Source organism: Somniosus microcephalus, chromosome 15 (assembly GCF_052327205.1).
Source record: "Somniosus microcephalus isolate GS21.2 chromosome 15, FLI_Smic_1.0, whole genome shotgun sequence".
Lineage (NCBI taxonomy): Eukaryota > Metazoa > Chordata > Chondrichthyes > Squaliformes > Somniosidae > Somniosus > Somniosus microcephalus.
In genome coordinates, this window is record NC_141001.1 from 68,646,860 (window position 1) to 68,670,908 (window position 24,049).

Here is a 24,049-nt window from a genome sequence, read left to right on the forward strand (position 1 = left end):
TAGCATCCACTTGTTTTTTAAATGATTTCTGAGTTTTTGACACCACTACTTTATCTGGAAGTTTATTCCACATATGATCAACACTTGGCAAATTTCTATTAATACACATTCAAAGATTAAAACTCCCTACCTGAGCTGCTGGTGCCTCCTAATACAGCTTCTTTTTTCTCCTTACTCTCTTGGTAATGTAACAGGTGAGACCATAGTGCTGATTTACCCTATCAACAGAAAATACAACATATGCGATATAACACTTGACGTTTATGTCGTGCCTTTCACGCAACAAAACATCTCTTTCCGAGAGGTAGGTGAGGGTCAGGGAGCAGGAAATAGCTCAAAAAAATGATCAAGAGGCTATGTTTTGTAGAAACTTTTGAAGGTGGACAGAGATATAGCAAGGCAAAAAGCAAGGGGCACAACCACTGAAAGTCTGGTTATAGATGGTGAAGCTGGGGGAAGGGGAGATGAAGGATGAAGAGGTCACAGTAGACCAGAACTGGAAAATTGGAGGATTTTAGCTGGGACATAGGGCCTCAGAAGGTTTGCAGAGGAAAGGTGGAGTGAAGCAATAGAGTATTCAGGATGAGTATTTTGAAATTGTCTAGCTGTAGACAAGGAGTCAAATGGAGGTCAATGAAGACAGTGGCAAGGGCATCAGTGATATACTAAATCATTGTTAAAATGTATTAAAATAGTTTACAATTTAGATGGAAAATTCTCAAAGAATTCAAAAGCCTTCCGACAATTTTAAAGATCAGTACTATCGTGAAATAAAACAGTTCATGGAAAATAAGTAAAAGGGGAGCGTCACCAGGGGTGTGTGGGGAAAGGAAGCATGGAGCTAAAGCAGGATTCAGTGTAAAAAAAAAACCACGAAGAATTACTGTAGAAATCAATCTTTTAATAAACCTCCTTCCTGAAAGACATATTTTAATTTGTCCCAGTCAGAAAAGCAGCCTCATAGACATCTGTTAGGAAAGAACTAGCTTAGATGGCTTTACTGGTGAATGTCTCCAGCAAAGTGCAGTGATTGGTGACTGAATCCTTTCCACTCCTTGATCCTGAACTTCTTGTTTGAGTGCAACTTAAAAGACCAGTACTGGGCAAGCACAATTTTTTTTTAAATGCAGCACAACTACAATGAAGCAAACATCTAACCGCAGGACCCTTGGCCGTCAATATGTAGAAAATACAATGGTTTTAAAGACCATGGGCTGGATTTTGCCAGCCGAGTCGAGTTGGGGGCAGGACTCCTGCCTTCCGGGTTTTAGTTCCGCCCCCAGCGTCGTCTGACGAACACACGCTATTTTCCCTTGATTGGCCTTGTTAAGCCCGCACCGGCCAATTAAGGGAAACCCGGTAACAGATGACGTCAGCCTATGATGCTTCACCTGTCGAAAAATTTTTGACAGCTGAATTTTCAGTGTTTGACAGCTTTGAGAAGCTGTCAAACACCGACAATCTCTGTTCTAAGCCTTTGCACATAGGCTTACCAAGACTTCTCTCCTCAGCAGAAAGCAGATGGCTGCAGCATCTGAAAATACAGCAGCCATTCTGTCATCTCTGCCGTTGGGATGAGGCATCTCCGAATCCTCAACAGTTGAAGCCTGCAGGAAGAAGCAATGGTAAGGAAACTTTTTCTAACACTTTACACTCACCTCTCATACTTACCTGTCCACACTTGCACCCATCACTTACCTCTACATCTTACATTTCGACCCTTTTCACCCCCGCAGGCCCACTGCTCGTCTCGCTGACCCTGGCGAGGTTCGCAGCCATCGGGAAGCCCGCAGCAGAAGGCTCAAAATGGGGAAAAGCCTCAAAACTGCCTGGGAAGACGGCACAGAAGCGAGTTGGGAGCGGGGTCAGTGTCCGCTCCCAGTTACTGCCATTTTACCGGCAGTCCTGCCTCCAAACCCGCCTCCTTAGGGCTGGGAAAATTTCCCCCCCAACCCCATGTGAAGATTTCCTCGATTTTAAGTCCACTTCCTAGTATGCAACTGAGACACACAGACCAGGAAGATACCATTCCCAGATCAGGCTGAGTTCGCTATTCTTAGCCAGGGCAGCAGCAATGCTAATACAATTGGCCTTAGGTGTGTCTGGGGTGGAAAGGCCCAGAAAAGAATGTATTTTAAAACTGAATTTCTTACAAGGATATAGAGAGTGGCTTGCAGTGATTGACATGAACAATAGCCAATCAATTGGAACCTAATAATGCAACCAGATCTTCCACCTGGGATTAAATAATTTGAGAAAACAACCCAAGATCCTTTCCAACTTTTTGATTCAGAAAAGAGAGAAAGAAAAAAGGAGAGAGTAAAAGAAAAAGAGAGAGAGAAATAGAGAGAAGAACAACGAGAGTGAGAAAAAAAAGAGCTAAAGCGAGAGAAAGTGAGAGCAAGGGAGAGAAAAAAAAGAGAAAAGGGGAGAGGGAGGAAAAAGGGAGAGAAATAGAGAAAAGAGAGAAAGGAGAGAGAGAAAAAGGGAGACTGTGAGAAAGAGAAAAAGAGGATGAGTGTGAGAGAGAGCGAACGAGAGACAGATACAGGAACAAAGAAAGGAAAGAAAAAAGAAAGGTAAGGAAAGAAAGAGAAAAGGAAAGAGTAGAATAAAGAAACAAACTCCAGCAGCTCCACTGCAGTGCTGTCAAAGTCCAGGACCTCTACCCCAGTTCTGCTAAGGCCCAGAACCATCCTTCCATGCTCCCAAAGCCCAGGGCTGTCCCTAATGCTACCAACCCATTGGACCATCTCTAGTGCAACTAAACCCCAGTCCCCCCTACCCAGTATTGCTAAACACCTCCCCATGACATTCAATGGCATTACCATCACCGAATCCCCTACCAGCAACATCTGGGGGTCACCATTGACCAGAAACTTAACTGGACCAGCCACATAAATATTGTGGTTACAAGAGCAGATCAGAGGCTAGGTATTCTGCAGCGAGTGACCCACCTCCTGACTCCCCAGAGCCTTTCCACCATCTACAAGGCACAAGCCAGGAGTGTGATGGAATACTCTCCACTTGCCTGGATGAGTGCAGCTCCAACAACACAAGAAGCTCGACACCATCCGGGACAAAGCAGCCCGCTTGATTGGCACCCCATCCACCACCTTAAACATTCACTCCCTCCACCACCGGTGTACCGTGGCTGCAGTGTGTACCATCTACAAGATGCACTGCAGCAACTCGCCAAGGCTTCTTCGGCAGCACCTCCCAAACCTGCAACCTCTTCTGTTAGATCCGTGTGTTAATGGAGACACGGAATGCAGGAGTTGATTTAGCAAGTGTTTACTGAACAAAGTCTGGAGGTGAACTAAACAACACAAGACGCTACACAGGCTTATATACCCGAGTGGTCACTACTGGTACTACAGTATACAGGGGCTTCAAAAACATAGTTCCTCTTAAAAAGGTACATACACTACAATTCCTCCCCTTTTAGATAAATAGTACATAACATTTTAAGTAATCATTAAATAACATTTTTACAAGAACAATAATATACACATTTGCTGAAGTTAATCAATTACAAATTCAGTCTCTCTGGAGGTTTCCTGACTCGGTCCGGATAACGCCTCGGTGGTGTGGTAGGTTCTTTTGGCACGGTCGATTCGGCTTCAATGCCAGTGTCGGGTTCATCTGGTTCCAGTATCACCGGATCGGAGGTAGATACTATGGGTATCTCTGCTTCATCACTAGGCGTATAGAGTTGTGGTGTAGGTTGTCCTTTTTCGGATGACTCTATGATCTGGTCAGCATGGCGTCTTATTATGCTTTCTCCAATGTCCACGGTATACATCAGCGGTCCTAGTCGTGTGCAAATAGTTCCAAGCTGCCATTTCTCGGTACGGTAGTCCCGGGCCAAAACTGGTTGACCTATCTGGAAGGTTCTAGTTGGCCTTTCATTCATGCTTTGTAATTGCCGGTTCTCTACGTCCCTTCTGACGTTTGGCTTGACCAAATCCAGCCGGCATCTTAGTCTTCTATTGAAAAACATCATGGCGGGGGTTTGGTTTGTAACCACGTGTTGCATTCCTGTACGCAAACAAGAAGTTATCTACCTTATGCTGTAGATTTATGTCTTCATTACCCATGGCCTTTATGGCCTTCTTGAAGGTCTGGGCAAACCTTTCAGCCAATCCATTGGTGGCGGGATGGTATGGGGCGGACGTGTAGTGCTTAACCCCATTGTTTTTTTTAAGAACTTCCTGAATTCTTCGGATACAAATTGCGGTCCATTATCAGAACAGATCTGTTCAGGCAGCCCATTCCTGGCAAATATGGTCCTTAATACTGTGATGGTTTTTCCCGTGGTGGTGGAGGACATCTTTATTACCTCCGGCCACTTGGAGTCTGCATCCACCGCAATTAAGAACATTGAGTCCATAAATGGACCAGCAAAGTCGATATGTACCCTTTGCCATGGAGATGAGGGCCACTCCCATGGATGTAGAGGGGCTTGTGGTGGGGCGTTTTGGACCTTCTGGCATCCTAGACAGCTCTTGGTCATTTCTTCGATGTCTCCATCGATACCTGGCCACCACACAAACGCTCTGGCTAAGTTCTTCATTTTTACTCCACCCAGATGCCCCTCGTGAAGCTCCTTTAGCACTCTATCCTTGAGTTTGGGTGGAATCACCACTCTGGATCCACACATCAAGGGTCCTCGGCACACTGACAGCTGTTCTCTTCTTTACGAGAATGCTGGCAACAGTGGTTCGCCATGTGCTGGCCATCCCTTCACCGTTAAATCGTAGACTCGTGAGAGAGTCGGGTCATTTCGCGTTTCCTTTTCAATGGTAGAATTTGTCACCGGTAGACATTCCACTATGGTCGAGTGGAATATATCCACTGGGTCCACTGTAGGCGCCTCTTCCACCGTTGGCAATGGTAGGCGCGATAACCCGTCAGCATTCCCATGCTGTTTTGTTCCTTTGTACTCTATGTCATATTGGTGTGCTCCTAGGAAAAGGGACCACCTCTGTAGCCTTTGCGCTGTCATAATGGGAAAGCCCTTTTTAGGGTTGAATATGGAGATGAGGGGTTGAAGATCAGTCAACAAGGTAAATTTTTGTCCGTGTAGGTAATGGTTGAATTTCTTCACCCCCCACACCAGGCTGAGTGTCTCCCTGTCGATCTGGGCATAGTTACGCTCAGCTGAGTTTAATGAGCGTGACGCAAAAGCTATCGGCCGCTCCGAGCCATCAGGGAATCTATGCGATAATACCGCTCCCACGCCGTAAGGGGATGCATCGCACGCCAGTCTGATTGGCAGTGATGGGTTGTAATGAGCCAACACTTCCCTGGACGTGATCAAGCCTTTGCATTTATGGAAGGCACGTTTACAGTCTTCGCTCCATTTCCAAACTACTCCCGTTTGTAGCAGTGCGTTAAGCGGGTGCAGAACCGTCAACAAGTTTGGTAAAAATTTATGATAGTAATTTACTCATCCCAGGAACAACCTTAATTGCGAGACATTTTCAGGCGCTGGGGCCTTTACGACCGCTTCAATTTTTTCAGGTGACTTATGCAACCCTTCTTCGTTAATGACATGGCCACAATATGATATTTGTTTCTGGAAAAATTCGCACTTGGGGCGATTTGCTCGTAGGCCCCGTTCTCTCAGCCTCGTGAGCACCTGCTCCAAGTTGGCAAGGTGCTCGTTGTCGTTTTCTCCTGTTACAAGGATGTCGTCTAGGTAGCATTGAGTCCCCGGAATCCCTTGCAGGACTTGCTCCATAGCTCTTTGCCAGATAGCCGGAGCTGATGCCACTCCGAAAACCAGTCGATTGTACTGGTACAGGCCTTTGTGTGTGTTTATCGTGAGATACTTTTTAGAGGCCTCCTCAACCTCCATCTGTAGATATGCCTGTGCTAAGTCAATTTTGGTTTAACGTTTCCCTCCGGATAGTGAGGCGAAAATATCTTCTATCCTCGGAAGAGGATACTGTACCGTGTGAAGAACCGGGTTTACAGTCACCTTGAAGTCCCCACAGATGCGGACTTTTCTCTGTTCTTCATATTTATCATTATTCAACGTTTTCTTCATGACCGGGACGATGGGTGTTGCCCACTCGCTCCAATCTACCTTGGATAACACGCCTGCTTTTTCCAAATTCTCCAGCTCTGCCTCGACGAATTGCGTATGGCACCGGCCTTGCCTTAAAAAACTTGGGAATTGCCGCATCTTCCACTTTTATTGAGGCGGTGGCGTCTTTCAGGGTTCCTAGTTCCTGTTGAAACACTTCTTTGGCGTTAGCCAAGATTTCTTTTAATCGTCCAGGTATGATGTCATCATCGCTTTTTTTCTTACTGGTCACCGTCAGTGCCTGAATGGAGTGCCAGTCTAAACGTATCTTTCTGATCCATTCACGTCCCAACAACGGTGGACCACCATCTTGCAGAACGTATAAATACAACTTCTGTATTTCCTTGCCGTTATATACAACAGGCACCCTTATTTTCCCTCTGGGGTATACTTTCTGCCCCGTATATGTCTTCAAGACAATGGATGTGTCTTTCAAAGGTATATGCGGAAATAGCTGCTCGTAATCCCGTCGACTTATGACGGTCAGAGCTGATCCTGTATCTAGCTCCATTTTGACTGGGGACCCCGCTATCGTGAGGGTAACCCAAATGGTCTGGTAATCTTCTTTGGCAATTACATTATGTAATTTGAGACTGCTTAGTCTCTTGTTTCCGGAGTCGCTATCGCTCTTCTGGTCTTCGGAGCTACTGTCCGTCATCATTTGTACCTTTCTGTACTTTTCCTTATTGACCTTTTTACTGTCAGCGGATTTCTTTCCAGATCTGCATACACGTGCAATGTGTCCCATCTTTCCGCATTGCCTGCATGCTTTGTCCTTGAACCAGCAGTCCTTCTGGTCATGGGTGGATCTGCCGCAGCGATAACATCTCTCGAAACCCCGTGTCATTTCATGGGTACCGAAGTCCTGTGGTTTTTGCTGTATCTCTGCAGCTCAGCTCCTCTTGCTGCTGCTTCGTATGATACAGCCACACTGAAAGCCTTGCCCAGTGTCAAATCTTTCTCAAAGTAGTCTTTTCTGTGTTCCTTCGCTTAGGAGACCGCAGACGAATTTGTCTCGTAGAGAATCTGCCAGTCCTGCCCCGAATTGGCAGTGCTTTGACAGCTTTCGTAATTCGGTGAGGTAATCAGTGTTACTTTCATTCTTGAGCTGATTCCTCCTGAAGAATTTGAATCGTTCCGCTATCAGCAGCGGTGTTGAGTTTAAGTGCTCCTCTAAGGTATCAACAATCTCCTTAAAATTCTTGTCCATCGGTTTGGCTGGAGTGATCAAGTTTCGTAACAGCCCGTATGTCCTTGCGCCCATCAGATTTAGAAGTACCGATGCCTTATCATCCGCTACCTCATTCGCATTGCAATATACCTCCACTCTTTCCACATATGTGGTCCAATCTTCTATATCACTATCGAAAGCAGTAATATTGCCAGTCTTCGGCATCTTGAAAATCTAAAATGGCGCTTCCGCGCTTTTCTTTCTTCCCCGCCGAGTTAAGATGGCGCCTCCCGCGCTTTCCCGCCACTGCCGCTGCTGCCAGCGCTGTTCTCCATGGTTCCCGTTGCGACCTGCAGCTTTTCACGGTATTTCTATTTTTTTTATATATATATCGCTTCAATATTCTCTCCGTAATTGAAGAACCGTTCCCGTCGTGGAGCGGACCCTCTGGGACTTTCCCCTCCCTCTGCTCGGTCCGAACGCCGACCTGCTTTGCAGCACTGGCCGCGCCCTGAGTGCTCCACCCTCTCTCTCTCTTTGCTTCTGCTTCCTGACTCGCTGCCCGGCCCCGTTGCAGAGCCACCCGATCGAGCTGTAGCCCGCCGCAGCCCAGGAAGGATCAGTGCACTACCTGCCACCAGCCCGTTTAGCTGGGGAAACCACAGACTGGAGACCAAGCCTGGCCCTCGTTTTCGAGTTTCTTCGAGTTATTTTTTTTTTCTTGCTTCTGGCTTCGACCTTCGTCTGAGGAATCGATCCCCTTGAGGTGCTGCCGAATTGCAGGTAAGTTCGTTTCTAACTCGTCGCCACTGTTAGATCCGTGTGTTAATGGAGACACGGAATGCAGGAGTTGATTTAACAAGTGTTTACTGAACAAAGTCTGGAGGTGAACTAAACAACACAAGTCGCTACACAGGCTTATATACCCGAGTGGTCACTACTGGTACTACAGTATACAGGGGCTTCAAAAACATTGTTCCTCTTAAAAGGTACACACACTACCTCTTCCACCTAGAAGGACAAAGGCAGCAGGCGCATGGGAACACCACCACCTCCAAGGTCCCCTCCAAGTCCTGACTTGGAAATATATCGCCGTTCCTTCATCGTCGCTGGGTCAAAATCCTGGAACTCCCTCCCTAACAGCACTGTGGGAGTACCTTCACCACAAGGACTGCAGCGGTTCAAGAAGGCGGCTCACCACCACCTTCTCAAGGGCAACTAGGGATGGGCAATAAGTGCTGGCCTTGCCAGTGACGCCCACATCCCACAAACGAATAAAAAATCATCAGAGCCAGCAATCTCCTCGGGGTTCTCCTGATCAGCTGCTACGACTTCGGTGGAAACCCTATTCCTGCTGATCTTTCACCACAGTTATAGCAGCTGATCGGGATATACTTGAGGAAACTCCCAGCGCAGATATCTAACTCCAACTGGGACATCCTGCATGTTATCTTGCTGTCTATTCTCAGGTTTAAAATTGGTAAGGGGCAAAAATTAAATACACAGGTAAAGGAAAAAATATATGCACCACTCATTTATAGCTTTCACAGAATAATGGACAGTCGTGGAAGTTGATCCAAAGCATCAGTAAAAATTGCAAAATACCACTTAACAAAAAATAGAATTTGTCTTAATCAGCAACTATAAATCAGCATTCCTGAGGTTATCCTCGACATGGCCTAAACACATCTATATTGTATATTGCTATAAAACAGTGTATCCTTTGACTCACCATAAGCAATGCCACAGAAGATCTGCATATATTTCACACACAAATGACTCCTTACATTCATGAATGGTGAAGGAAATTAATGAAAGAGTTAGAAATCCCTGAAATGTGCCTTGGTTACTTACCTGTTTGACCTGCAGGCCATGACTCCATATTCTCTCTAACAAATCACAGAGGCTGGCAATTAGCGTATTCTCCTCCACTCCTGTGATAGTCACCTCACCGTGACCCAGTTCTACTGCTTCTCGCCCCATTTTCTCCACCAACATGCGCTTAGTCTGCAACAGAGAAACATGTGGATCGATAAGCACATCCAAAAATAAACACAATGGGTTTGATTTTGCCATTGGGGTCGGGCTGGGGCATGTCAGGTGGTTTTCGTGTCAGGACCCCGACTCCAGTGTGATGTGGGAAAAAAGTGCGATTTTCCCCTAATTGAGCACTTGATTTCCAGCATGTGGGAACCCCTGGCCCAATTAGTCTTTCCATCCTGAAAGTTGCCTCCGATGACGTCATCAGTGCTGCTGGATTTAAGGCCTGAATGCAGCCTTGCTTCTTCTGGAGACTGGAAATGCTTTGGACATTGTATGAAGGACTTCATTTAGTGACCATGTCCACCAGCAAGCAAAAGTGTGCATTTGCTTTGATGAGCCCTCCCTCCAAGCTCTGGTGCAGGGAGCAAGATCTAATAAGGAGGTGCTCTTCCCTTCCTCAGGGAGAAAAAAGCCACCACAACAGACTAAAGCAGTGTGGCTGCAAGTGGCCAGGGAGGTCAATGCCATCTCTATGTGCAGCAGAACCTGGCTGCAATGCAGGAAGAGGTTTCATGACCTTCTCCGCACAGGAAAAGTGAGTATGACTTTCATCACCCTCAATCTCATCCCCATCGCCTCTCCTCACCAGCACTCTGCTTTGCCAACCTCTTCCTCCACATCCCACTTGACACCGACATCCCTGCACCCTTACCCATTCCTTCTCTCTCTATGGTCACATTCACTTAACTATTCGACCATGCAGCCCTCACACTCCCTATTACTGTGATGCAACAACAACTTACAACACACAGGGAGGGCCCTTTGTCTCCTTCTAAGCATCTATACTATGCATTCTCTACACTCACTCCTGCATTCTCACTCAAACTCCACTTGTGTCCCTCATTGCAGGAAAAGAGAGGCCACAATAAGAGGGAAAGAATGAGGACAGGAGGAGGGCCACCCTCAGTAGCCCAGCTCACCGCTTGAAAGGAGACGGCCCTGGAAATCGCCAGGATCGAGGAGGATTCCCAAGTGGGGGACAGACAGGTGAGCGCATCACAGCAAGCTGGTGACGGAATAGTTTGGCATCTCTCTCATTGACATTGCATGAGTGACTGATAATGATTCTGATGCTCTAACAGATTGACTTATGATCATCTGCACAATTCAATGTGCATGCAACCTTTACCTCACATCTCTAACTCTTTCCTTTACTCCCCCACAGGACCATCGAGAGCCCCCGTCCCCACTGTGCAGGAGGAAGAGCCTGAGCTTCCAGGCTCCTCAGAGGAAGTTGCAACCTCTGAGGGCGCTCCGTCAGCAGAATTAAGCGCACCCTGCACCAGCGCAGACACTCACACCTCAGTGGGACCTTCGGGACATAGAGTAGAGTTATCACCTGGTGTTTCACAGCTCACAAGTGAGCATCAGCAGATGGTGGAGACAGGGACAGCAGTGGAGAGTCCTTGTCGCAGTAGAGAGGACGCTCCCAGCTCGGCTCCGCTGCATGTCGACCCTGTGCCTCCAGGTCCATCTAGAAGGAGAATGGTGCTGGAACTCCAGGAACAGGTGCAGGAGTCTCTGGCAGGTTTTGTCTCCAGGGTCGCTGCGAGTGTGGAGTGAATGGAGGAGTCCATCGCTAACATGAGCAGAGCCTTTGTGGAGGCGTTGGCGCATGAACGCATCACCACGGAAAGGATGGCAACCTCCTTGGAAAGGATGGCTACCTCCATGGTAAGGCTGGCTACTGTAGTCACTTGGGTGTAATGTTGTGCTTAATTTTGAAAAGCCATCAGTTGCTTATTGTCATAAAAAAATCTGATGGCAAACTGTCGAAGTTGTGGCGTGTGTCATTTCGCTAATGGGACTTCCACATTGAGGGCTTAGTGCGACTTGCAATTGTCAGTATGGTGGTCAGAGTGATAGGAATCCACAGGTTCTTGGCCATTGTTGATGGTCTGATAAGAAGGTGCGAGGCAAAAGTGTTTGATTGTGCAGGCTAAGCAAATCTGGCCAAGATGAGTGCGTCCCTTGCATCCCGGGCAGCAATGTGGTCACGTGCTGGCGCCTTCTGGCCTGTGCAGCTTCAGGTGGGTGAGCAGCAGCTTGGCGCTCCTGTTGGTGGTGCTGTTTTTCATGGTTCTGCTGCTGCCACGGCTGGTCTTCGTCCGAATCTGATGTCCAGGAGGAAAGGAAAAAAATGGTTCCCATGCTTCTGGTATATTGAGCAAGTGCTCAGTCAAGGTGGCGAGAGGGGTTTCCCAGGAGGTCACACTGGAGATGGGTGTCAGGCTCCAAACTTCCACAGCAATGGGTATGCCTGCTAAAAGTTCCCCCAGACCTGAGACAACAAAGTTCTGCCACCTGCAAATGATGATTGCTGAAAACGCCTTTTTAATGGTGGAGCTGCAGCTGTTAGTAAGCAATCCACTTGTGAGGCCGCCAGGATTCACTGGCGTGTTCCAGAGGAGACGTGCAGGACGTGGGAAAAGTGGTAAAATCAGAAAGGCCTCTCAAAATGGGATTATAGAGGCACTTAACTGGTTGTTAAGGGCCTATCCTGCCTCTTGGAGGCGGGATGGAAACGGGATCAGAAAACATGCATTTGGGAAAATTGCTCAGAGGCGGGATGGAGGCGGGATTGGGCCCGCCTGTCTTTGTTTGCGATTTTACCACCTCACACGCCTCCAATCCCGCCTCCTCGGGCCTGGCAAAATCGAGCCCAATGACTCAAGCTAATAATACTGGCCTTCTTCTGGAAAAAAAAGGTGAGAACTTCGCATTGGCTTTGTGAGCTAATGCACCATCTGGCATAGTATTATACAGATTAGAAAGACCCCAGGTTTGATCCCTGACCTGTGCTGAGTTAGCCGATTTCAGCAAGGAAAACAGTTGGGGTTTTGATTACAACTAGCCTCAGTGGTCCTGGGCTGAGGAAGGGAGTGGACACAAAAAAAAGACAGCTGCACTTTCTGCTCCTGTTTACGATCCAGTGACTGCTGCTGAAAGATGCCTGTATGTGTAGACAGGATTGAGCTTGGCTGCAATAATCAATATGTCCCAAATAATCTGATAACAATCATGATCTAGACTTAGTCATGAAAATGGCACTTGGGCGAGCTCCTAAAAGGTGCTGGTATGGCGATACCATACCCCCAGCCACAGTCAGTGTTTTCAGGAGGGAAGGGGAGAAAATTACATAGAAAAACACAATTACCTTATTACGACATTCCTTCAATAGGCCCTCAACAAACTTCCAGTTGGTGTGCGCGATTACCGATGGAGAGAGGTTGGACAGCTTAGGCTGACGCATGCCTGTTCCCAGATTCCGAGCTTCCTGTATGTACTTCTGCAATCGGAGAAACAGAAGAATAAATGTTATGAGCCACATCACCAGAAGGTGCATGTACAATCAACTTGCATTCAAAATCAACAGGTCATCATGCTCAAATAGTTTTGAATGGGATTCTATATTGGGGAGAGGTAGGGTTAAAAAAAATTTTTTTTTTTTTTTTTAAATAAAAGATCGATGAGTGGACCAGCATGATAAACTGGAGAAAAACTAAGTTTAAAGTTATGGTAAAACCAGAAATGCAAATACTTTTCATAATACACTCCCATAATAATACATTTTATAATGTTCAAGTCAACTAACAGCAATAAATATGTACCGGAATGCCATTTTAAAATCAGAAAAAAGCTTCAGGATATTGTGACAGAGAATTTTAACCTCCCACTGAAGAGAAATACCACAACAAATTCTGCAATAACCTTCAATATTACGTTTGGACTCTTCCACATATATACACTGCCATTTCAAATGTGCCAATGTACACACTGACCCATTTCCCCAAGTATCATTAGACAATATACACATGCACTGTCAATATACACAGGACAGAACAAGTACTTTCAGCTATGGGCAGGCTGTATGCATAAAAAGGACTGGGCTCTCGTGTCTAATTTATGCACAGTGGGTTTTTGTATTTTGTTAAACTGCTGAAAATCTGTTTTAGAATCCTGTCCATCAGGTCCTAAATCCTGAAACAACATGGAATCTGAAGTTTCGTTAAAAATAAAATGAATGCAAGAAGCTGTCCTTTTAATCTCTGTGGCTAAGCTTCAGAACCAGCTCAGGCAAATGGAATAAAAGTCTCTTGGGGGAGAAATTCGGTGGAGCCGCAAACGGGGCGCCCAGTTTGCCTGAGCGCCGGAATTACCGCTGCAAATCGGAGCAGTTGCGACCGCCGGAAATTCAGCTTGTGCGCCCCAAGAGGGACACGGGGCGCTGCTCGAGGCGCTCCGCGTCCCTCTTAGGGCGCTGAAACTGAATATCGCAGCGCAACGTGCCGCAGTGCCACACGCTGCGGCACGGCACACTGCAGGCCTTCCTCCCAATCTTAAGGGGGAGGGGTCTGCACCAGCGCGATCAGAGATCGCGAGTGCCGGCAAAAGAGCCCAGCACAGAGGAGTACTGCCGGGCTCTCGGAAAACAGCCGGCACTGCCGCGAGGGGAGATCAGGAGGCTGGGGACGGAGGTGCTGACAGGCGGCCGCCGAAAAAAACGGCCACCCCGCACCTCCACCTTAATTTGCGCCACTCCCGCCACAGGTAGGCCCCGTGAACCGGGCGCGATTTACGAATGGCGCTACAGAGGCAGGCGCTACCAAATATCGCGATCGGGGCGGTAGCGGGGCGCTGCGCACACCGATGACGTCATCGGTGGCGGCGCAGCGCAACAGGCTAATGCCGCCATTAGCGCCCCAGCTAAATATCGCAGGAGGCGTGGCCAGTGGCGCTAAAGCCACTGAGTGCCCTCTTTAGGCGCTAACTGGTGGCGCAGCCCACTGAATTTCTAGGCCCTTCTCTCTTTGACACCAAGGGCCTGATGTGAAATAAGCTTAAGCTACTGTACACCCAGTTCCCAATGGGTTTGGGGCACCACAGCAACAACAAAATAAAAGATTTTGCCCGTAACACAGCACAAATTAGCAAACTTACTAAGTAAGCCAAGGACAGCCTGCTCAGTAAATGGAAGATTCTACACTGGTGCAATATGGCAGCAAAGTTGTGGCAAGTTATATTACTGGGCACTGCAGAAGGAACTTAACTCTGCACTGAAAGTGTACAAGTTCCTTAGGTTAGAAAGCGTGACAGCTCGCCTCAGCTTGTTACTTTGGTTTTCTTTGCACTAACTGCAGTCCTGTCTAATAGGATAGCTGTGGTGTTAAAGTATGTGAATTTGCTTGATTCTGAGTTCCTGTTCTATTTCATTCATTATTTAAAAATTACTAAAAATATATATTTTTTTTAAATCAGAGAATTAGCTCAAGTCAACCATACCTGCTGTTCACAGTTGAAAAAGGATTTTACATGTGTATAAGCCTTGATTACATAGAATTTACAGCACAGAAACAGGCCATTTGGTCCATGCCAGTGTTTATGCGCCACACAAGCCTCCAGCCACTCTATTTACTTCATCTAACCCCATCAACATATCCTTCTATTCCTTTCTCCCTCATGTACTTATCTAGCTTCCCCTTAAATGCAGCTATGCTATTTGCCTCAACCGCTTCATGTAGTTGCGAGTTCGAGTTGGTTTCTTCATTTCTTTCCACCAAGCACCCAACAGCAGCAGAAAATCAGACCTTCCAAACTAAATTCAGTATCACGTAGATAACTATTTTCAATGAACACCATAATCAATCCCATAAACATTTTACAGAAAACAAATTCATGGTTAATTTTGTTTGGAAAATGTTTGCATTGACCTTAAAGTGAAACTCTAGGTGTTTGATGGTATCTTTTTTAATTTAAACACATCTAGACTAGTGATCCAACCCGTATGTAAAAATTTGACAGTTTTAATTTCTCCCACTCTCCAACCAAATTTAACCACCAGATAACGTGACTTGCAATAATTTTTTATTTTTTAAAAAGACATCAAACATACCCAAAGACCGAAATATCTCATGTTTAATTAACGGTCTGCACTGAGTTCGCTGGGCGCAGAAAGTGGCAGTTAGGGTGCTATAACAGGCTTCAGTGCCCCTGGGTGCAGTGTTTAAATGTCTTCACAAGAAATGGTATTCGAACTCTTTCTTCCCTCCCCCATATTAACTTCTTCTTAACACACAAATCAATAATGCAATTGTACAGAAACTGTAGGATACGCTAGATCTAAAATCCATTTCTTTCTTTGTTGTGGAAGCTTTTGAGCAAGATGCAGAAATACTAAAAATTGAACTCAACTGAAATCAGTTTATGTTAAACATGTTAATTTTATAATCATAGAATGGTTACAGCACAGAAGGAGGCCATTCGGACCATCGAGCCGGTGCCGGCTCTCTGCAAGAGCACTTCAGCTAGTTCCACTCCCCCGCCCTTTCCCCGTAGCCCTGCAATTTTTTTTCCTTCAGGTACTTATCCAATTCCCTTTTGAAAGCCATGATTGAGTCTGCCTCCACCACCCTTTCAGGCAGTGCATTCCAGATCATAACCACTCGTTGCGTAAGAAAGATTTTCCTCATGTCGCCTTTGGTTCTTCTGTCAATCACCTTAAATCTGTGTCCTCTGGTTCTTGACCCTTCTGCCAATGGGAACAGTTTCTCTCTATCTACTCTGTCTAGACACCTCATGATTTTGAACACATCGTCAAATCTCCTCTCAACCTTCTCTGCTCTAAGGAGAACAACCCCAACTTCTCCAGTCTATCCACGTAACTGAAGTCCCTCATCCCTGGAACCATTCTTGTAAATGTTTTCTGAACCCTCTCTAAGGCCTTCACATCCTTCCTAAAAGGTGGTGCCCAGAATTGGACACAATACTCCAGTTGAGGCCGAACCAGTGTTTTATAAAAGTTCATCATAACTTCCTTGCTTTTGTACTCAATGCCTGTATTTATAAAACCCAGGATCCCGTATGCTTTTTTAACTGCTTTCTCAACCTGCCCTACCACCTTCAACGACTTGTGCACATATACCCCCAGGTCTCTCTGTTCCTGCACCCACTTTAGGATTGTACCCTTTAGTTTATATTGCCTCTCCTCGTTCTTCCTACCAAAGTGTATCACTTCGCACTTTTCTGCGTTAAATTTCATCTGCCATGTGTCCGCCCAGCCTGTCTATGTCTTCCTGAAGTCTAATCACGATCCTCCTCATTGTTCACTATACTTCCAAGTTTTGTGTCATCTGCAAATTTTGAAATTGTGCCCTGTACACCCAAGTCCAAGTCATTAATATATATCAAGAAAAGCAGTGGTCCTAGTACCGACCCCTGGGGAACACCACTGAAACCTTCCTCCAGTCCGATAAACAACTGTACACCACTACTCTCTGTTTCCTGTCACTTAGCCAATTTTGTATCCATGCTGCCACTGTCCCTTTTATTCCATTTTGGCTGATTTAATTTTTTTTTCCAAATACAAGTCTCAATTTAGTTGCCAAGTATCGCTGATAATTTGCCATGTTTGCCAGGAAAGAAACATGCAAGTGAAAGATCCTCTGTGAAATGAAACAGGCACATGCAATTCTTCAATTTATCTGAGCCGAGGACTGTTCCACACCTCCCCATGAAACTGGAGGCACACTGTTTTCAGGATTCTGCCCTTTCAGCTGACACCCAGACTTGGAATCTGCTCAGAAAAAGAGGAAGACGGATTTGTTATGTAAAGGGAAGCATGGCAAGGCAATTTAATTGATGCCATGAACAACCATATGAGTTATCACATGTCGAAAATGTATTCCATTTCTCAGCAATATTATCTCTCATCTTGAAGCTCTTATATCACTAGAATGCTGTTGACTGCAGAAACACAGTTCTCTCATTGTCGACACATTTTCAACACTGAATTTCATAAAATTCCTTGAAATTACAACACAGAACCAGGCCGTTTGACCCAACTAGTCCCATGTTGATGCTTATGCTCCACATGAGCAGTAGCCCTAATCCCATATGCACACCCTATTCCCTACAGCACAGACCCATTTCCCCCCCCCCAAAAGGTTTTAGAATCTGCCATCCATGAACTGCATCCTCCTCTGGCCCATCAAATGAAATCAGTTTAGTATGTCAGAATGCTTACATACAAACATATGAAAATGACGGGCAGGAAAAGACTAGCTGGTTCATCATGGCTGCCCCACTGTGACACATACTGACAAGCATTTTGACACACGGACGGACCTCAGCACTGATTCCCAAGCCCATTACAATATTTGGAGGACAACGGAATAAATTAATTTTTACAGGCACTGGGAACAAATTTTTAATATTGGTTATATTGCCACCATTGCCTTATGTTCCAAAGGGCGAATCTCCATCAACCATCTTCTAATGGACCTACAGAAGAGCGGAAGCAAATGGCAATATAAACGCTGGAGAATAGTACTCAGAAGTAATTCTTCTGTCGCTCTTCCAAAGGCTTATGTACAAGGCAAAAATGTCTTTAATGACAACATACAAACAAACAGCCACATCTCAACTCCATGAACATTACAGCTGATGGGTTTGCCAGAGTTTTGAAGGGTGCAAAGGATGTATGCAGTGACAAAGGTGTTAAATGATTGAGCAGCAGGTGAGCCGCTGCAACGTACCAGATAAAACTCAGACACAGATTTTATAGAGGTCCTAGTGGTCTGATTAAGCCTGTCCAAGTTGAAATACAATACGATCTCCAGTTCAGGCGACAGATACTGACGAGACAGGAATCGTGCGAGCGAGACACAGACAGACAGACAACCAGAGTAACAAAAAGAAAAGAAATAAAGCAATACAGACAAATATTCAACCTTATAAAGACAAACAGATAGACAGAACTAGAACATGAAAGCAAGTCATCACAGAAAGTAACAAAAACAGAAGAAGTTGCATAATAAGAAAAAGTGGAATTGAAATCAGATAAAGGATTCTTAAAATAAAAACAGTACACTGGCTGCTGTTTAGAATAATTAGATTTTTTAATATATATTAGGACTTTCCCATTACTGCACTCTAAGAGGCGTTCTTGTACTTCCACTTGAACACAATCAAGCCCAAAAAAGGTAGTCCCATGTACATCTCTATCCTTGTCATCTCACCAAACAACCCATCAGCCCCAGATGATGGGAAATTGTGCATCAAGTTTCTGTACCTACACTTACGTCTGTTGTGAAGATGATACCACGAGTTAGTCTCCCAGTTAATGGTAAAGCTTTTTAAACATTTAATTTCCCCCCCCCCCAAAATACACAGGTTTGTCCTTTTCAAGATGACTCTGTGGATAAGAGTAAAATGGAATGCCACTTATACAAATTTATCATGCCTTCCAGCGTGCCCTGTATTATTTTACCATATTGTGAATCTACTTCTGTGCTGAATTAATATTGTTTAATGTAGAATTCCCCAGTATACACAGTTCTCTGAATTTTTCACTAATCTAATGGTTTACCATATATTTTTTAATTAGTTTGCACATGACTGAATTAACATAGAATTGCACACTCAATATTATGACGTTATAAATGTCTTGCAAGACGCTTCAATGTGAGGATAATGTCCCTTTATGCTCAAAGTAAAGGAATGCACAAATTTACTTTGAATACTACAAACATAGGAAGAAAATCCATGCAAGCACATTAACCAGTGTACTAAAAATAGCATAGGGAGCAAATTGAACCCCTTAGAGTCTATGCAAGGATTATGCCCTATCATTTAATACTGCTGCAATGACCACAAGCAATCAGAAGCTCAACAATCAACTTCCTTTATTGATTAGTGTAGTAGGTATACATTACACGGCAGCAAACAGTCTGAAGTATTAATTTGTATTTTTTTGAAAGGCCAGGTATTGTCAGAAAATCTAACTACTGTAAATGACTGTAAATAAAATGACTGACCTCTCTCTGGTCATTGTCCAGGTGTAGGTGTTCTGTGTGCTGCTTTTGCCTGTCCTTTCGTCTCCACTGGGCTGGGGCACTCCGTTTCACCCACCTTAAATAGATTAAACACATTATAACCGTGCAACGAGATACACAATCGCTCATTTACTTTGTTGGTTACTGCCACAGTCTAATAATCAAATAACATTCACAGTTAAGGTGCACATATGAATAGCCACTTTAACAGGATGAATGCCCATGGACTCTGGTGAGGTGGGCATTGGTTTTTGTTTCAAAATAAAATAGCGAACATCCTGTGGCATACCTCAAGGCCACATCAGAGTTGCTAGAAAGCAGCACTTGGACCAGCCAGTGGCCTCAGAGCCAAAGACAAGTCCCGGACATCTGATAAACTTAACTGACACATTCCCAGTCAGAGTGGGCAATTATCTGGCTAAATTGAACAAATTAGTTATGTTTTTACATGTTTTCTATGTTATAAATTGTATGTTACTTCTACAGTTGACCAGCAGACCAACCAAAATGGCGGCTGAAAAATAATTACGTAAAATATGCGAGTGATTTCATTGATTTGCCTTTCCTTGGACCATAAAGATCAGGGTGGCCATTGGGCCCACTTACCTAACTCATTCTTCCATACAATTAGTTTATCCTTTCACAGTAGGCTTTGCTGACTAGTCATTCAGGATTGGTCATTTTTATACACCAGAGTATTTTTCCATTTATCTATCTGTCTTTCCTATCTTCGATTGATATAGTGCCCGTCTGTTCAGTTGTGAATGTTGTTTTATGAAGATGAATTTTGAGTCAATCAAGTGCAAGGCTAATGCATATTTTGCATATCAAGTATGACGTAGGAATGGTGAAGCACAAAACTGGATAGATGGACGATAGACACAAAAGGTGTTTTTTTCCAATGAACACTCAGATCACATTAAGGTCTTAGGCAGGTGTTTCTGCAAGACAATTTTTCCTGTCAAATTGAACTGGATCAGAGGAGGGGTGCACTGTAAAATAGAACAGCAGGACAATGTAACTGAGCAGCCCATGTACACTGGGATACACCAGAATTACTTACTTGTTACTGGCTGGTGAAGAAGAAAGCACGTCTGACTGCAGTTTGGGAAAGAATCCAGATTCATACTTTCCCTGCCCAATCTTCATATCCAGCAGGTGAGGGTGTACTGCAGTGTGGTCAATTTTTGCAAGTCTCAGCTCAATCGCCTTCTCTGTAGAACACGAGTCATTTTGATGATTGATTTATGCTCTCAATTATGCAAGCACAACAAAATTTGAAAAACACTTTTTTGTGCCCACTGGGCAAGAACAGAAAATTAACCGCTGCAGTGGCTTGCAGGATTTTACTGAATCAGAGCACAAGCAATGCAATTATTTGTGAAGACCCAACACAAATACCATGCAATCATATTCTCACCAGATTTTATTAGTTCAAAATTCACCACAATCATTTGCATTTTTGTTGCAGCAAAGCAAATTATTAAGAGCGGATTATCCATGCAGGGTTGAAGTGAATGTCACTTGAGTTTTGTTTCCATGGGACCTTTTCATATGGCACCCCTTCAACAAGTGTTAGAACAGGCAATGCTGGAACGTAACGTAGTAAAGTTGTGTCCTATGAAAAATTTGAGGCTCCTCAGTGGGTAAATGTCCTGCATAATGTGGTACTGAGTCATACAGACCAGAATGATCACAGGTTCAATCCTGGTGTATGAGCTGATCTCAGTCAGTGCAGCAGTGGGGATGCTACATTTGATTCTAGTGCCACGAGAAGCAAGGGGATGGGTTGAGAGATGGAGCAAACAATGGGAAATGGAAGGGGGAAGGAAGGTGTGAAGAAAGGAAGAGGGAAGGCAGCAAGAGGGGGAAGGTGGCGAGATAGGAGATGGGGGGAGGGGGGGAATGAAAGAAAGAAAAAGAGATAAACAGATGGGGAAGAGAGAGGAAATGAACCAGCCATGATTCCCACTCCTGAGCCTCGTGTGCCAACTTGGCTCAGTTGGCAGCAATCTCACACCCAAGTCAGAAATTTGAGAGTTCAAGCCCCACTCCAGCACATAAACTAAGCTGACACTCTGGTGCAGTACTGAGGTACTGCCACATTGTCAGAAATTGTATCAATTAGATGAGACATTAAACTGGTTCCAGTGGTTCAGGTGGTTGTTAAAAGATCCTATAGCACTTTTTAAAGAGTAGGAAGTTCTTCTGGTGCCTTGGCCAAGATTCTTCTCTCAACCATTGCCACCAGAATTAGATTAATTAATCTCATTGCTGTTTGCAGAACACGGCTGTGCACAAAAAGGCTGTTGTGTTTGGCTGCACTTCAAATGATAACTAATTGTACGTGCGGCATTTTGTGACATTTCTGAAATGAGAAGATATTATATAGTTGCAAGTTCTTTATCTTTCTTTCTATCTAGCCATTGACTGTTGTTGGAAAATGCATACATGTGGATATTAGGGCTTAGATTTTCAGTGTGCCGTGAGGCGGGCTTTTAGGTGGGGGGGCAAAAATCCCAAATTCGGGGGTCCCAACACCATCCCGCCCAAAACCCGCCTCCATGTAAGTTTCAGGGGAGGCGGGTACCCGCCCTGCACTGGAACCCGCCGACCAGAGGCAGGAAGTGATTAGTGCCAATTAACTGCCTGTTAACAGGTAGTTAACAAGCAGTTTTTAGCCTAATCCCTATTTTGAGGGGTGTCGTGTGGGATCCCGACGGCTCCAAACCACGCCAGGTTAGAGCAGGCGGGCTGTCGCGATGTCGGTGTTCAGGTGAGTGATGTGTGCACGAGTGCAAAGGTAAGTGTGTTTGGTGTGTCTAAAGTGTGTAAAGAAGTTTAAATTACCTGTACTTACCTTAACAGCCTTTCTTCCTGTAGGCGTCGGGAGTCCATCACTCAGCCAGCACTGAAAGCGGAATGGCTGCGATCTGTCAAAAGTGAGAGCCTTCAGCTTTTAGTGCCGGTGAGAGTTCTAACTGAGTCTGTGTAGAAGGACTCAGGTTAGAAGTCAGACTGTCAGTGTTTGACAGCTTCAAACAGCTGTGAAACACTGATATTTCATCTGTCAAGACCTCTTGACAGTTGAAATTTCAGTCTGTGACATCACCTGTTGCCAGGTGGCCCTTAATGGCCTGCTGAGCCCGCTGGGCAGGCTCAACAAGGTCAATCAAGGGAAAATCACGTGGATTGGCTGGACATCGATGTAGGCGGGACTAAAACCCGAAAGTTGTAGTCCCGCCTCCTTCCAGACAGCTTAATGAAAATCGACCCCCAGGTGAGGGCAGGTAGCTGGGTTCAACAGTGATGGCCTCCACAGGCAGATAGCAGGAAAACTGTCACTTGGGGACAGGACCAGAGGATGTGGAGCATCTGGTGGGTGATCAACACCTCAGGAGAGGAGGGATAAGGGGCAGGAGAGGGAGAAGGCGAGAATGTCAGATTGCCCAAAGCACGCAACAAGAAAACGAATGAAAAGTAGATGAGCACAGGAAGTAATTGGAAACCCAATCAGTAAGTAAGAATTGAAGGACCGATGTTTAGCAGAAAGTTTTGTTTAATCTCCCATCTCCAAAAAGTAGTTTTCATTTATAGGTCCATATAGGCTGCATTTTAATAGCACCCAATTTGAAGACAAACCTACAATGCCATCTTTTATTACATATATCTTATATATTCATTAAACAATTTTATTATTTAAAAAAATCTGAAACATTTTCATGGTGTCAACATCACTACAGGTGGTAACCATTTTTTTTTTTTTTTTTTTTATAAATAGTCCAGTTGACAAATTTAGTTTGGAGCACTTGCCACCACATTCCAATCACCGTCCCCCAATTAATTCTTCTTGTTCCCGAATTTTCCAAGGTACTTCCTCCCAAAAATACAATAAAAAGCTAACTGTTCCAAGAGCTTTGCAGCATTTGATTAAGTCATTGGGAGGCTCCTAGGAAACAGTACAGGTTTACCCTCCCTCTGAGAGTGCCTCAGCTCCACTGTTGGTTTTCCACAAAAACAGACATACTGTGACCAGGAACTTGGCAATTTAGGAATTATGCAGAACGTTTGTGTAAACTGGTCCATACAGTTTAGATTGAAGCTGAGCTAGGTTTGGAAATGCAGCTTAAATAGTCCAGTAAAATAAATACTGCTTAATTATCAAAAAGTGAATTGCATCATGGCTACTCAGACTCCATTTACAAGAACAATTTTTTTCAGGACAACTAGAATGGATTTTTAAGTTTATTTTTCTGCAGATTGGTGGTGATGCAAAGTTGAAGTAACACTCTGGTACAGGTACTACACTATGACATAATCAAATGTCAATTATCGCAGCTCACGTCTGCTGCAATTACTGCAGAACACACTCTGTTTCCCAGTTAGCACAGGCGACTCAAACTGTGCTGAAACCGCCTCTCCTTCCGACCACCACCCACGCCACCCCCATCTTTCGTCCAATGTTTGTCGATTCAAATTTAAACTAAACCAGAATTTTTAAATTATACTGTAACATTTGCTCTAAATACATCTTAAAACCTGAATTCAAACTGATAATGTAAATGGAGTCGGAGAAGCCAGAGTACTGCGCTCTACTGTATGTAAAATTTCAACAAATCCTTGATCGTAAAAATGGTAAAAAAGTTCAAAAGATAAAATGGAGCTTTAGCACCACCACACCCTAATGCAAAAGAAGTTACTGTAGTTACTAAGGTGAGCTTTGCAGTTTTCCATTCCAACAACGTGAGGCACTGGTGCTACTATGTCAATATTTTCAAACCTCTTTTTAAATAGTGCATCTGAAAACGGCAAACAAATAAAAGGATTAAAACGCCATCAGCTTGAACTTCTAAATAGCAAGGAGTATAATTTCCACATAATTTACTTCAATCGAACAACTAGCCTGAC

General features: G+C 44.7%; 1 protein-coding gene across 5 annotated transcripts in view; it reads right to left on the minus strand.

Moving 5' to 3' along the window:
• Nucleotides 1-24,049, minus strand: part of LOC147107010 (DENN domain-containing protein 5A-like) — a 239,324-nt gene that overhangs the window by 72,677 nt on the left and 142,598 nt on the right. For 2 of the 5 annotated variants that reach the window (XM_086007967.1, XM_086007963.1), the window contains 7 exons: nucleotides 23,851-23,940; nucleotides 20,205-20,355; nucleotides 19,124-19,217; nucleotides 17,843-17,941; nucleotides 12,466-12,597; nucleotides 9,120-9,272; nucleotides 131-218 (listed from right to left, as the gene is read on the minus strand). In XM_086007967.1, coding sequence (XP_085864093.1) covers nucleotides 131-218; nucleotides 9,120-9,272; nucleotides 12,466-12,597; nucleotides 17,843-17,941; nucleotides 19,124-19,217; nucleotides 20,205-20,355; nucleotides 23,851-23,940 — 807 coding nt within the window. The remainder of the gene's footprint in view (nucleotides 1-130; nucleotides 219-9,119; nucleotides 9,273-12,465; nucleotides 12,598-17,842; nucleotides 17,942-19,123; nucleotides 19,218-20,204; nucleotides 20,356-23,850; nucleotides 23,941-24,049) is intronic. The other 3 variants (XM_086007965.1, XM_086007964.1, XM_086007966.1) reach the window with 3 other exon arrangements.